Below are 14,829 nucleotides of genomic sequence, written 5' to 3' on the forward strand. Positions count from 1 at the left end.
AGGTCTGAGAGTGAGAGCCAAGTATAACGTCGACCATGATTAGAGGCAGACCTATTTAAAAACGTTTTTATTTACTTATAGAATGCCTAACACAACTTGTTGTCATGTCAATGAAAACGAAAGATGTTATCGTAGAATTTCGCATTTAGCCGATGACTAGGGATAGATCGTCATCCTGTCCTAAATTACCCAATTAAAGGTTTTTTATGTCATTCAATCAGCAATGAAATATTCTGCCAACTTAATTACGTTCTTGTCTAGCGAGGCTAAATGCGACAAAATTATGTAAATACCGCGGGTAGTAATTTTCAATATAAATTCTCACGTGCAACATACTTCAGAAGCAAAGTTTGTACTAGAGGTAGAAAAGGGCCTAATTGATAAGAAGATTCATACCTGTAGCCAAGTTGTTTTTGTCAGTCCTTTCCGCGCTGTTGCATTAAGAAATAATAGGGTTACGGTCATATCGATAAATGAAGCATATTTACCTTATGAGCATATTTTGTTTATAACAACATTTTATTTCATTGAAAAGTAGACTTATAAATCTGTGAGCGAATGTCGTTAATACCGAAACCACTTTGGCCTATAGGGCGGAGAACCTGCTTCTCACTTATAGGTTCATAACAGCTGAAACGTTGCCTCACTGCACGGATACATGAAGGATCTAGCTTTTGGGTTTTCCAGTTCGATTGACATCGCCTTTGTGATATATAGTTTGCCTACTAAACTTAAAGACACGGAAAATGGTTAATATTTAAGACCAAACGCTAATCTCACTTCATTTCACACCTAGAGTTAACCGTCTGAGCAATGCCCGGTGTCACGAGTGCCAATCGATGGAAGAAGCATTTGCCCTGCAGCGCCGAGTATGTGCGCCGTTTACCAAATCAGACATGCCAGCATCGCGATCGTCATATATGGGGCTAGAGTGTCACCTATGATGGTATTCCAAACCAATGTGTTATGCATTTGTGACAGGGTATGAGAGTCATGCTGCAAGGTCAACGCCCATCGTTTCCTCCTCTCGTCGTTTCCAAACCTCGGTGGTTCCCGTACGCAGTGGATTTAGGGCGATCTGAAAACTCTGACAAAGGTGTCGTTGATCTGAGAATGCCAACGACATCTACGCATGCTGTTGGCGCAGAACGGCTAATGTAATAACATTCATTAAATTTCTCGCCATACTGACAAATGTGATGTGAGAAATATAGTACCAAAAAAAGTAACAGTATTGTTGTGTGTTAGAGATCTTTTTTTATTAATTGAAGAACTATTATTGAAGAAGATTTACTCCCTTACTTACAAGATAACTAAGATAACTAATTACACTTCTAGCTGTGGAGCTGGGGACAGCGGCTAACTGTTGACGAACTTTGATTCCATAAGTTGGGCCAAAAAAACCTATATCCACATTTTAGTACGCGCATAACCTGGGATCTAAAAGAAGCCCTTCGTAACAGAAATTCAAACTACCATGGCACTAAATTATGCGTACTTTTGAGAACTGACGAGAGTAAAGCTGGTATTTGGTAAAATCAACAAAAAGATTTCCCTTGTTCGGTTACGCATCGCAACAAGGGAAACTGGATTCTCAACCAGGAACACCCATTTACCATTTACGAGTCTGTGTGCCGCGTCTTAATCCCCGCGAACACATGCCATTTCTGACTCCCCAAAGACCGCATCGTCGCATACACTGGAAAGATGTTCCTTGCCAGCAGCGTACGAAATTTTTCCGTCGGACATTAACAAACAAACATCACAAAATGTTTTCAAAATTGCATCAGATATTTTCATTAAGGAAAGAACGACTGATTGAACACTAAGTGGAAATAACAGCTTTAATTCATAAAAATTAACTCTTAAATGCCTTCGTCGGCGTCCAGGTTAGCTCGATATAAAATAAATTGTATTCTATCATTGTCTGTTCTAGGCACAAATTCAATAAGCTTCTCACTGTTAAACTTCCGGTTCGTAAGATGAAATCCGTTTTTAAAAAATGGCTGGACTTCGAGCAAAAGCAGGGAACACCTATGGAGGTCGAAAACGTCAAAAGAAAGATCGTCGATTATATTGATTTGGACGATAGCCATATAAGATCATAAGCTGAAAAGTGGTCAAAAGAGGTCTTCACTCGAACCAACCCTACTGTAAACGCGTGCGCGCGTCTGTTCAAATACCCATACAGATCTTGGCGGCGACAACACTACCATTATGGAATTGTCTAATGCAAGCGTTAACCAACTAGCGTAATAAACCAGCAAGATATAAAAATATATTTAGCTGACGCTGTATTAAAAGAAGCATATGCATACTTTAAATAAATATGTATTTAAGTGAAACAGTTGATTCATAGCAAATATAAATACAATAAACTAGTTAGCCTTATTTTTTATTTGCACTTTTTTTTATATATAACACCAATAAACCTAATCCACATACGTAAAAGGCTGTTTCGAACAGTCTGTGTCTTACATACTTTAAACCGCACAGTTTTCACACTATAGATACTATAGATACATTACGTTTGCACATCTGATTACTCCATAACAAACATAATGTTCGATCGTTTACATTCTCTAACCATTCCAGGTCGTTAAAGAAGCTTTTGAGATGTATTATAAGGATATTAGAGATTCTGACACAAAATCTTAACCACATAAATTGTCTCTGCGCCAAATACATTCCTCTATAGTATCCTTTCATTTATTACAGTTCCTTATTTATCACATGCGTAGTTTGAAGGCGGGGCGCTGTTTCTGGCATCATCTTACTTCCTATTATTATTATAGTTATCTAAAAGCCTTTTCTAAGGATTTTCTATATAGACGTAGGCAGCGTATTTGTTATTTAGCCCATTTGACACCTGACAAGTTTATCAAATCCTTTGGGAAATATTAAGGTGTCCACCGTTTGATGCGTATAGGGCATTTTTTTTTTCTCAAGAATACAAATAAACATCCTGCATCGTTATTTAATAGAGTTTATCCGTTCACCCACAAAGGGTATATAAGGATCACATGTGTACTAGTACACTAGACGTGAGGTCGGCCTAATTTGCTACGTATGCTTATAGGGCTGAATTAAGAGTTTTCCTAAACAGTTGTCAATGTATTGGGTGTTGCACCATTCTTCCGATTTCCCAGCTGTTTATCTTCGTTTTCATTGACGTTCACCCATCTCGGCTATGACGTTAATCCACACCTACCGTTCCTGGTCGCAATGATGACTCTCTCATTGACGTCACGCGTGCGCCATCACCCGTATCCAAGTTTCCGTCCCCTTTCCCTCGCTCGAAACGACAAGACGAACTATGATGAAGAGACCCTTCCTAAAGCTAAGGTGACCTGTTACAGTCCCATATCATAAGGGTGGCAATACTCCGTTTTTTTCTGCTCCATCCTCAACTTAATCAATTTTTGTGTTCCTCTAGGGAGTACCTTTTTGGTCGCTCGCGACTGTTCCGATGGAGCCGAGGAAGAACGAAAAGTATGTGTCTGCTACATAGAATAGAGACACATACCATGGGGGGAGGGAAATCGGAGAGAGGCATGCGAGAAAGAATGAAACACAACCATACAGCTTGACAATATGAGAAGACTGCGGAGGGAGGATCTAGCGGCAAGACGAAAAACCGCCCAAGGCAATAGCCATCTACTGCTTCCAATAGTCTTCAGTTTAGACTGGGCGAGTCATCATTCGTGAAGTGGGCTTTTACCTATATTTTGTATATTCCTCGGCCCCAACGAGCCAAACACACGCACCTCAACTTTCGTAGTAGTGACGCGTTTCGATTAATAAAAAGTCGATAGGAACAAGAATTCTTTGTATTAGTGCAAATTTTATTTACATTTACGGGCACCCGGTTTCATATCTAAGTATTTGCCACGCTGGTGTGAAATACGCCAGCGTTCACTAACTGCCGTAGCCATTGAATTCACGCTTTCTTCTTGTATAGTTTTCATGGAGTTTAGGGACAAACCGATCTTTTTTACCAAATTTTGTTATTTAAATATAGGTTTACTCAAATTTTGTTATTAAGCTTAGAACTTGCAGCAGAATACGTTCGAATCTAAAGGCTGTATAGCAAGCATTTGGGAAGAAGAGACGGATAGAGTCTCAGATTTCATGAAACTTTGCTTATCAAGTAGAATTTTTGACACTATCGATTAAACGAAGGTTCAGCGCAACATTAGTATTGGAAACTAATATATTAAGTTTTGTTTCTTTAAAGATATTATGTAGCTTATATTCCATATTCCCCAGCAATACATCTGAGTTCGGCTTTAGTATAAACCACGATTGATTTTTGGGTATACTAGAAGCATCACTTAGTCTTCACAATATCAATATTCGATTGAGCCGTACATTCTTTTAAATGCAATAATTTAAGGATCAGTTCTTTTTTTCAATAAAACGGAGTTTTATGAGTAGGTATTTTCCTATAATTCTTCGTCATGTTTTAAACAAGAAGCGTTGAATGATGACGCGACTACGTGGTTCTATCTTTTGAAAGCCTTAGGGGCTTCGCGCTCCATAACATAGGGCCGCAACGGAGAGGAGAGTTTGCGGCGAGCACAGCAGCCATCTGGTAGCATCTGGAATGGCCATAGGTTGTGTGTAGTAACGAGCGTGTATTCGCCTTAGTACGACGCTGTCTATCTCCGTTCTTGACCAACCGGTCAGCCACAGGTTCAACCCAGGACAAAGTGGCAGAACGGTACTCTAGCTCCGAGACAACCCAGACGTGGTGCGGCCAGTTGCCAGCCATCAATAAGATTAAAATCAGTGTGCCTAACGGCTAGCACCATTGACAGTGTAAATTAGTAATTCTCATATTCATTCAGTGCGTTAGTAGACCATTCGAACTCGCAGCATCAGCAAGCGGACGTCTTTTGTTACCATTACAGAAGGATTAATCAAAGCATTACATGTAAAAGCAGCGGTCGTCTCTGCGTGCGACTTCTCCCACCTGTAGGCAGCCTCAGGCAGTGAGCAACGGTGCGTTGATCAATGACGGATTTCTTCCCATAACTCAAAGTGTATCTACTTGTGACTTATCCAGTGAACGTAGCTGCAAGTCACGAGAGACGTAATCCCGATCTTTGAAAGGAGGTTGAAGTTACGACAGCCGGAATACCAATAGAAATATCAATTTGCGAGGTAACTGGCAGTGCTTCGGCGACCGATATGTTATTCCATTTGCCAAACGTAGTGTAGAGAAGAAATCTGGTCTACTCGTAGGTACCAAAAAAGAGAAGGACAGTCCTCGCCAAAGCTAACGAAGCAACGTATAAACAACAAGTCTACGTGGAAAGATTGCCAACTGATTCGAATTCTATATTGCCAAGATGGGTCAGTCGCCGGTTAGTTCTTATCTGACAGTTGTGGCGTTTGCTCTGGCAGTATTCGGAAACTTTTGGAACTTGTCCTTGGGAAACCAAACCATAAAATATTTGCAGATGCCCGGAGTGGCTCCCGAACAGGTAAGATTAACCCACCGCTATTCGCTCGTAAAACAATAAGTTGATTTTCAGTGACCCACGGCTGATACTGGCGTTGTTATGTATTGTCGCAATACTCTACGTAGATGGTAATTTTTAACATCGGGTAGTCGAAACAATATCTGTATTTCGAGCCTTTATTAAGTAATCGATTTTGGTTTAAAATAATAATAATGAGACAGAAAAGTGTTCAGAGGTGGATTCAATATTTATTGATCATTGGTGCCCATATTACCACTTTGCCAGATATAGAATTGATCTTTTCAAATTATGTTTTCCCTGCTACCCTGCAACGATGTCCAATGAAATAGACTTCGACACGGCAGTGTCTGCCGGCACGCTTTGGGATTGCCTTGCGATGCCAAATGTTAGAATTTGGGCTCGATTATGTTATTTAAATTAGGCATTGCTTCGAACTGGCCCGTTTTCCGTGATGTCGTATATACTCCTAAACAATAAAACGTAAAGAGCTTTCCGGCAAATTAAATGTAGGTCTCAGTAAAAATGATGGAGGGTTTAATGCACTTTGAATTTACAAGACCTGTTTTACTGGGCTATCTTTCACCAATGCATGTTCAGCAAGTTATAAAAATCTTTTCAGAACTAGTAATTACGGGGTTTATTTAATACAAGTGCTGTGTCTGTATACCAGAGCGCAAACATTGATTGCTCCAAATTTATTACCCAAATGTTTATAAAACGATCTTAATATTTTTTAAACTCAACGAATTTTTGATTCGGTTGAAAATGTTTTCTGAGTTGTATGCCCAAATGATGCGTTCAGGTTTCCAAAAGCGTTGTATCCCACCTGGCTAGAAGGTAATGAAAAAAAACATAGGCCACCTGATGACAGGTCATTCTTTCACGAGGAAATCTAACTTTTGGTAAAAACGCGAAGAAAGCACGTCAAACACATACACACAATACACAAGAGCATTTCGTTGAATAGTGTAAGATTTTGCTTGTAGAATGATTGTTGAAACAATAAATGCATAAAACATGCTGATATTACCTATTCAACAGATAACTGTTATTAAATATAATAATTGTTACTTTTGGATTTACAATTTTATTAATATTGTATATAATATAATATTGACTTATTTGCGCTATTCTTATGTTGCCGATTTAATTTAGGCTTGAAAAGGTTGTAGATTTATTACCTGAATTAGCATTTTATTCATTGGGCTATACTTGATTTCCGCATTTTTGTTCGATCAGCCCGCCAAAACAACACGCTATTCTGCACTTGTGTTACACTGTTCCAGGCTACGTATTCTATAAGAAAGACAGTGTGCGTTACAGAATATTTGCTTTAATTTATAGGATAAGCTAATCTGTTTTCAGGTAATAGTTGCGTGGCTATAATGTTCTTATTTGTAAATTCTCATGCATTTCCAGTAGAACTATGTAAATAAAGATGATACGGTACGGCTAAATATTGCCACTGCTGACGAGAACATGACCAGTTACTTGTTGCCTTCGGTTGATACAGGCAAATGGTGTGCGTACCATCACGATTTGTTATTTAACTGAAAAACACGTTTTAGCTAGTATGATCTAGTAAATGTCATGTTCGAGACAACTGTAGTAAAGGAAAGATGCTCCAAATTGAGCTCGATCACCAACTTAGATTAAATGTCTAAGCAGATGCGCTTATACCAATCCACTATGTAACTATGATAGGGCTCGCTTGATTTTTCCGTCCTTTATAAGCCGTTTATAATCTACCTATTGTTACGAAAAAACTTTGCCGTTTAGGGCGGAACATGAACTATCTTTGCTGATTTTTTTTTTGCAAATATTTATTGTGCTTTGTTATGTATCAGCCACAGAAGAAGTCACGCAACACGTACATGTTAGGCTGCTTGGTAATTGGTTCAGTAGTGCCGCTATTATAGATCTCATAAACGATGTTGACAAGCAAAAAACACCACATACGCACTGTTATCGATACGTAGCAAGGAGCTACTCCCACAAATAGTCAAGTATAATGAATAAACGATGATAAGTAAAGACACACATAGGATATATATATATATATATATATAATAGAGAGTTACACTGGATGACATGTTTCAAAACTTGAAGAACGATTTAATTAAATAAAATAGCCGAATATTTCGCAAAATGAACTTGCTAATTAATTTTCGCATTTTCAGTACACGATTTATAGTTCCGACTGTAGAAATCTCAGACTTATGTGAAGACTTATTATCAATTACAGAAGGATACATACCTCTGTGTCGGGTTTAAGATGCCTGATGAGACAAAATATGTCGGTAAGTTTGCATTGCTTTTTGCTCCCTAGTTTTGTTCACCTAGAAGATCGTAACGGTGCTTTCCAGTATAACGAACCATATAGGTATTCTGGTCATCGAACATCTTTATATTTGCGCGTTGCTTGTTCATATTCTATGCGAAAAATATTTGTTGACATAACGATCATATATTTATAGGAAGGTAAATTCAATTTTTAAATGCTATTTATCTAATGGGATGTCTACCAGGTTGGTAATATTATGTTTACAAAAAGTGATCGTCGACATTGACTCTTTGCTATTGAATTTTTCGTTCGTACTCTGCTCTACATTTAGTACCTGAGGGCTACGAAATATTCAAACATGAATCTAAGCATGCCAACCCTGATCTACGCATTACTATGATGGCAAAATTGTTCTCGTAAAAACTGAATTGTGCCATTTTAGCGCTTAGGTTGTTTTTGCAAAAAATGTGAAAAAGCCATTTGTTCGTTCTCTGTAAACGGCCATCAGTATTTCATATTCAAAAAATAACCACACAAAATAATACGAAGAAAGTAGGAGTTGTCTCATGGCGTTTCAGTGCTCGTATAGTTTCACATTTCGATGGCATCTGAGATCATTTGATGTTAAGCGCGTTCGTTTCTAGTGCCGTCTGTGAACATGTTCCTGAAAGGAGGGACATAAAGCACGAAGACAATTATGACGATGAATCATTTCAGCTTTTCTCAATATCGTGCTTATTGAATAGTGACCTTATTATTTTTATGCTGAATGAGTAAAAGGAATACAAAAAAATTGTGACGTTTTCATGAATATATTTGAATATTTTTATAGTAGGATAGGAATATTTCGAGCAAATTGCCTTTATGAAGCAACGGTGGGGAAGTTTGACTCGATCTCTATCTGTCAATGGTTTCCTGGACAGTCTTTTTTGCTGTAGACAGTGGATAAAGCCAATTTGGATGAAACTTAAAAGCTAAGCATTTGCAATACTGTCATGATACTATTAAAGACGTGGGCTAGATAAAAGAAAATATGAATTTTAGTTTGTCTATTCGACAAGCTGTAAAACCCTGCATTATATGTTCCAAAAAACTATTAGTTTTGTTATGTTATTATGATTTTACTAGAGATCGCGAGTGCAACAGGGTAAGCTGGCGTTTTCGAAGTGATATATTTTTCTTATTTAATTTTTTCAGTCGGATTTTTACCAAACGCGACCGCGCATACTGCTCATCACATCCTCGTCTATGGCTGCTCAATACCCGGCTATCATCAAAGAGACACTCCGCGTGCCATTTGGGATTGCGGAGAAATGACAGGCATGACACAATTGTCGCGACTTATTTTATTTCTATCTAGTGTAACAGCTAACTATTATTTTATTATAGTTATTAATAATAAAAGTATTTTATCTTTAATATTCTAGCTTATATAGAAAATCATATTATTCTTATGTTGAACAGCGGAAACTGTAATGACTTAGTAAAAAGTAGATAGACAAATAGAATGAAATTTATTGTAGTATTCGCCATTATTGCGCTGTGAAACACAGGCGGTCAAAGTAAATATCGTCGAGCTCCCGTTTGTGCAGATGGCAGCCAAATTCTTTACGCTTGGGCGCTGGATGCTCCTCCGCTTAAGTTACCAAAAGGCGTCGGATTTAAAGTTGGCGGGAACTCCGGAGTTAATTTTCTTATTTTACAAGTGGGTATTATATAGCTCTCATTACAATATGCGATATGCGGAATATTAGCAAAATTTTCTGTGTAACAAGTTTAACTTATTAACTGAATATCCTCTAAGCAATACGTTTTTATTTATGCATTATATTTTCTCACCCTTAATAACTACCAAGTGATAATTCGCTCTCACAAAAAATAAGTTACTGACACAATTATCAGGCAGTTCCCTTGTGAAGGGACACACAGCTGGTCAAAGCAAATTCATTGTTAAAAACATTCGTCTATAGCAATTGTCCATAGGTAGTTAACATCACTCTATGCGGCAAATTTCAATTATTTGCAGTACTTTTTTTCGGTTAGTGCATCTAAATGTGCCCAAATTGAACTGTATATCGTTGTGTTGCTTTATCGAAAAGTATGAGTATTTACTCTACGTATATGGGAAATTTCCTGCAGGTCCATTATGCGGATGTATCTTCCTTTGTGAATGGTAATAGAGATCACTCAGGAATTTCGTTAGAAATGGTCGACGGGTCATCTGGAGTTGTTAAACGACGTGCGGGTATTTATCTTTTAGGCACAGGAGGAATGCTTCCGGCTAAAAGAGAGAGTAAGTACTTCAAACCTGGACGTAAAACACGTTTGTTGTCTAGAAAAAATCATCAGAGTTGTTTCTATTCCTAATAACTAAAGCAGGCGCTCAAGCGGAATAATAATTTTTTAGTTCCAAGGGAATCGCTGGACAATCCCCTTAAAGCCAATACAGCGCTCGTGGAACATAAAGAACTTGATCGGCCACTAGTATTGTCAAACTAATTCTGGTAAGGCCCATTTGGCCAAAGTCATGTTTCACACGTAAACTAGAAGGACTGCACGTAAAAGAACAATTTAACTAAGTCCATTCTCCTGACTGATCGTATTTTATGTAACGAAATACATTCAATATAAAAAAATTTGCACCACTTAGTCATTTCAAAAACCGAATAATCTGTATTGCAACACCACAATTGTAAAATACTCAGATATTTTACTAATATAACATGAACAATCCTTTTTTAAGCACCTCTTGTGTCTCAGAAATTACCAACCTACTTATACTTATTTCTGCTTCCGTTCTGAGCCTATATTTCCAAAATCGTAAGCTAGTTTTATCTACCTTCACCTTCACAGTTGGTTTATCATTCAGAGAACTATAATCCACACCTGCCATACAGAATATGCGGACTCAATATTTGCAGACTCTTTCTGTAAGACATTATCATAGTAATTGATGGCTTCCTTGATTGGCTTCAAAACTAGCCATTTTATCATGTAGAGCTACCTGTAACTGTATTACATTGTCCTTAGCCCATCTGGAGACGGCCTGTAAGATTGACGAGGACGTCACCATGTTCCCGTTTGCCTTCCGCACACATACTCATAAATTAGGCCTTGCGGTCTCTGGGTGGAAGGTGAGTTCGTCAACTTGTCAGTCGCTAAACATGTACGGATAGCCCTAAAGGACAAAAGCGATAAAAAAACGTATTCCGCGTTTTACACAGAACGATTAGCTACTTACCCGTTGCATTAGCTTTCATTAGCTGATGAAGAGTGAAGTTAGACTGCAGAACGCAAGATGCACTTATGGATCTTATTAGGTCGTTACGCGACAATAGTAAAATGTACTTTTCTAACGAATACACACAGAAGGGGGCATTTAAACTCAACGTTTTTATAAGCTTGTTTAGAGACTGTCTGTAAACAAAGACAGATACTTCAGCCATCTTTTTTGGATGTGCTAAATTAATAATTTTTAATGGTCATGTGCTTTCGTCTCAGCCACGTCTTTAATTCAGGACCTAAACAACCCTCTGGTCATTTTCAAAATATTTTTCCTTTAGTCCGCAAATGACTCTTTTAAGGTGACCGTGGGTCAAACGGTACTGGTAAGTGAAACTTCAATAATAAAGTACGGTTCGAGTACGCTATGCACAAGAATTCTAGCGGAAATAAAATTTATGTTAACAGCAGGCCATAACTCATAGAAATACAACAGCTTAAGACGGCCAACAAGCACAGAAGGAAAAAAACTGGCTTAGAAAATCTGAAAAGGAGCAACTGTTGGAGTTCATCTGAACGACATATTGATAATTTGGTCCTCGAAACAACTTTTAAATTTATATAAGAAATTTAAATGTATCAAACATGTTTTTGACCAATTGTTTTTGTGAATATTTGAACTTTTTAAATATAAGCCCTATTGAGAACCTTTCGGTTTGCTTACTAGAGAATTTCTTCGGATTTTTTTGAAGCTGTATGAAGCATGCGAAAAGAAAATCTATGATCTTGGTGAGGGTTTGTCCTGCGGACACGCATTGGATAATAATAGTCTTTGCGTAAATTCCAAAAATGACGCACTATTTTTCGCCATGATTAATTCACTGTTTTATTCTAGAGAGGACTGGCCCTTTCCTGGTATTAAGAATAGCAAACGAACGAATGCGTGCTATCGCAAACAAACCGGCGCAGTTTCTAAACTCAATGCCCAACCTTTTATTTTGGAAGTGAGTCTTACGAGTAATAAATATAAATGATATTTCTCATCTATGTTAGAGTCTCGGTTACATAAATCGGTGCTAGCGTAGCGACAAATATCTCATCTCTATTAGTAATATGTGTAATTTCTGTCAGACCCTTAGTACCCGCGGCTATAATAAAGCTGGTTGAGAGAAATTTGTTCAACCTTGTCGAGTTTCAAAAAGCATTTTTAGAAGGTTATCTCTATAAACAAGAAGTCTATCGAGGAAGAAGCTTTGGGATTTTTTATACTAAGAGACAAATTTTATGCAAGGGAAATTTCTGTAGAGAGAAATAGAAAGGCTTGAATTACCTGTGTTAAATGATGAACTTAGACTTTTAGTTTGGCCACGGTTGTTTATACAAAAGTGTTTAAAGTTCCAAACCTAGGAGATCATGTATTAAAAATTACACAATATGTCTTTAATGTACACTTTTATTGTGAATATAATCATAATATAAGTTTTTATTGTAAGTCATCAAGTTTTATCGAAAAATTAGTTATAGGCTTCGTTCTAACTAGGGTGATGCTGTGTTTGATCAGGTGGCTCGTGATCCGTCATCAAAGAGGAATCAGTGGACGTTGATTGGAAAAAGAAATCCTCAGCTGCCACAAATGTTCTACCCTGTGCGTCCTATTTTTTAAGATGGCATATATATATATATATTCAAAGGGAATATGAGCAAAATTATAGTCAATAAGCAAAGTGTTATTTTATATTATATAAGTTCATATGAACTTTTCTACAATGTGAATTCTTTGGTAACTAGATCTATACATTAATACAATTTAAAACCTAAAGCTAAATAAGTGTTTTAGCGTTGATGTTTGGTACTGCTATTAAGCGTTCGGACTATAACCAAAGCTGTAGAATTAAATATCTCAATTGAATTGAATAGTAATCATGCTTCTGTGACATGTGATACTCAGAGCTTATCAGACATTAGTTTTGGGTGAGAACGGCACTCGGTGAGCGTATCTGTCATGTTTTATAACTGTTTTTTTCTTTCAACACGTTTTACATGTGTTAGCTGAACGAGCCGTTGAAAATTAAGAAGGGCGACGTGCTGGCAGCACGGTGTACGATGTTCAACTTCCGTGATCATACTACTTTCATCGGGATCACGAACAATGACGAGATGTGTAACTTCTATATCATGTACTATGTTGGTAAGTTCGCGGTAATGATTCCGCTTGCGGAAAAATCAAATTTGGTCAAAATCAAAAATCAGTTTTTATTTTTCGCAACCTAAATTAGCTTTTAAATTATTTGGATTGCTTTTTACTGAATCCAAGGGACTCTTAGGTCCAACTGGTTTAAAATTCATAGCTTTTTTTTTAACACTCACACAAGGCTTGAGAAAACGGTTTGTGGAATTTGATAATTCAGAAAAAATAAAGCTAGGTGACATCTAACACCTTTAATCTAGAGCGGTGTAACACGAAAATGAGGAGCACTAATCACCACACATTTTCTATTAGATTATTTATAGATGTTTTAATTTCTAATTTATTTACTAATTCATTTAACGGTCCTTAATTTAAATAGAATTAGATTTATTGTCGGTTTTTACAGAAGTGTAAAATTTTTAATAGAAGCTTTTGTACTAGACACCTAGGAATCGATAATAGGTCACTTCAATACATACATTTTTCTAGGTACTTTCTAGTAATCTTTCGCATGATGCCTTTTATTAATCATGTGAGTTTCGAGTAAGATATATGTGAGTTCTAATAGTTTCAAAATGTATAAATATTCACCTAAACTAACAAGCCCGTGCGTCGAATAAAACAATACAGTTAGACGTTCCACGGCCCGCAATGACACGTAAAACATTCGTTTAAAGATCTGACGAAACGTTTAAACGTCACGTTTTTCAAACCTGAGCTGCTGCTGTTGTTGCTATATTCTGCAGATGGTGACCGCATTCTCGATGAGAAATATTGTTTCAGCGCGGGCTATCCTTCATATGACTGGGTGTCCGATCCTCGTATCATCACCGTTCCCAATTGGGTGGACAAAAGCGCAAGTAAACTTGACTGAGCTAAATGGCCACAAATGAATAGACGTTAGTTTCGATTTCTCTAAAAAAATCAGGCAGTTGGATTGAATTTGGATGAAAAGCTTTATTATACTTGCCAACGGCTTTCCGAATCGGACTATTTTATTTTTTTGTCGGCTATAGATAAAGACAGAACTACATACTGCAGATATAGATGTGTTAAAGGGCGCTTGTTTTTGTGTTGCGCCTATCATAGGTTTAAAGAAACTGATAGTTCTTACAGTTTTACATAACGCAAGTTTAAGCAAGTATAAATACAAATTTAAAAAAACGAATATAAAAAAAAAATATCTAGATTTTAGCCAAGAATTGAGCTTTTTTTCGCAGTGTAAAAAACCCTTAATTAGGCCATATCGATGCTTGGAACTAGTTACAGCGAAGACGAGTACACTGTCGGACAAGATCGAACCAATGGACCAGATGAAAATGAAACAGTCATCGATTATCGCTTAAGCGCAGGAGGTGCAACAACTTACTGTGATGTAGAAGAAATTTTGAGGACTGAATATGGAATACGGCAGGTTACACTGATCGAGTTTTGGACCGAAGTTCTCGTAACAAAGTGGCTTAGAGTATCCCCTTAAAGAATAACAAACTTATAGAAAATTTTTTGCTCGTCACATGTATCTTCAAGTGGGAAGCAGCGTTTGGCTAAGAAGTAATAATCCTACACAAATGGGTGTTAGGATCAAGCGATCAGAGTAATCGTGAATATTTAACGAAACGTGGTGGTTGTCAAAGCAAAAAAGCCCT

The 14,829-nt window shown here is 37.3% G+C and overlaps 2 protein-coding genes across 6 annotated transcripts in view; both read left to right on the top strand.

Annotated features, from left to right (window-relative positions):
• LOC111254989 (uncharacterized) overlaps positions 1 to 2,391 on the top strand; it is a 28,490-nt gene extending 26,099 nt beyond the window's left edge. For 2 of the 3 annotated variants that reach the window (XM_022816538.2, XM_086974409.1), the window contains exon 23: positions 1,937 to 2,391. In XM_022816538.2, coding sequence (XP_022672273.1) covers positions 1,937 to 2,108 — 172 coding nt within the window. In that variant the 3' untranslated portion in view covers positions 2,109 to 2,391. Of the gene's footprint in view, positions 1 to 796; positions 945 to 1,936 lie in introns of those variants that run through there. The other variant, XM_086974410.1, reaches the window with a different exon arrangement.
• Positions 2,392 to 4,533: 2,142 nt separating this feature from the next.
• Phm (Peptidylglycine-alpha-hydroxylating monooxygenase) lies at positions 4,534 to 14,741 on the top strand. 3 transcript variants are annotated; one of them, XM_022815490.2, is made up of 10 exons: positions 4,534 to 5,489; positions 7,735 to 7,789; positions 8,971 to 9,093; positions 9,327 to 9,478; positions 9,913 to 10,066; positions 10,804 to 10,907; positions 12,557 to 12,640; positions 13,045 to 13,183; positions 13,930 to 14,082; positions 14,447 to 14,741. In XM_022815490.2, the coding sequence occupies exons 1-9, from the start codon at positions 5,355 to 5,357 to the stop codon at positions 14,055 to 14,057; spliced, it is 1,074 nt and encodes a 357-aa protein (XP_022671225.1). In that variant the 5' UTR covers positions 4,534 to 5,354; the 3' UTR covers positions 14,058 to 14,082; positions 14,447 to 14,741. The 3 variants fall into 3 exon arrangements, with proteins under 3 accessions (XP_022671225.1, XP_022671224.1, XP_022671226.1); XM_022815489.2 differs by having other exon boundaries at positions 4,535 to 5,489; positions 13,930 to 14,741; XM_022815491.2 differs by lacking the exon at positions 4,534 to 5,489 and adding an exon at positions 6,831 to 6,854 and having other exon boundaries at positions 13,930 to 14,741.
• The last annotated feature ends 88 nt before the right edge of the window (positions 14,742 to 14,829 follow it).

The sequence above is a fragment of the Varroa destructor genome, unplaced genomic scaffold, assembly GCF_002443255.2.
Source record: "Varroa destructor unplaced genomic scaffold, Vdes_3.0 BEIS01000007.1, whole genome shotgun sequence".
Lineage (NCBI taxonomy): Eukaryota > Metazoa > Arthropoda > Arachnida > Mesostigmata > Varroidae > Varroa > Varroa destructor.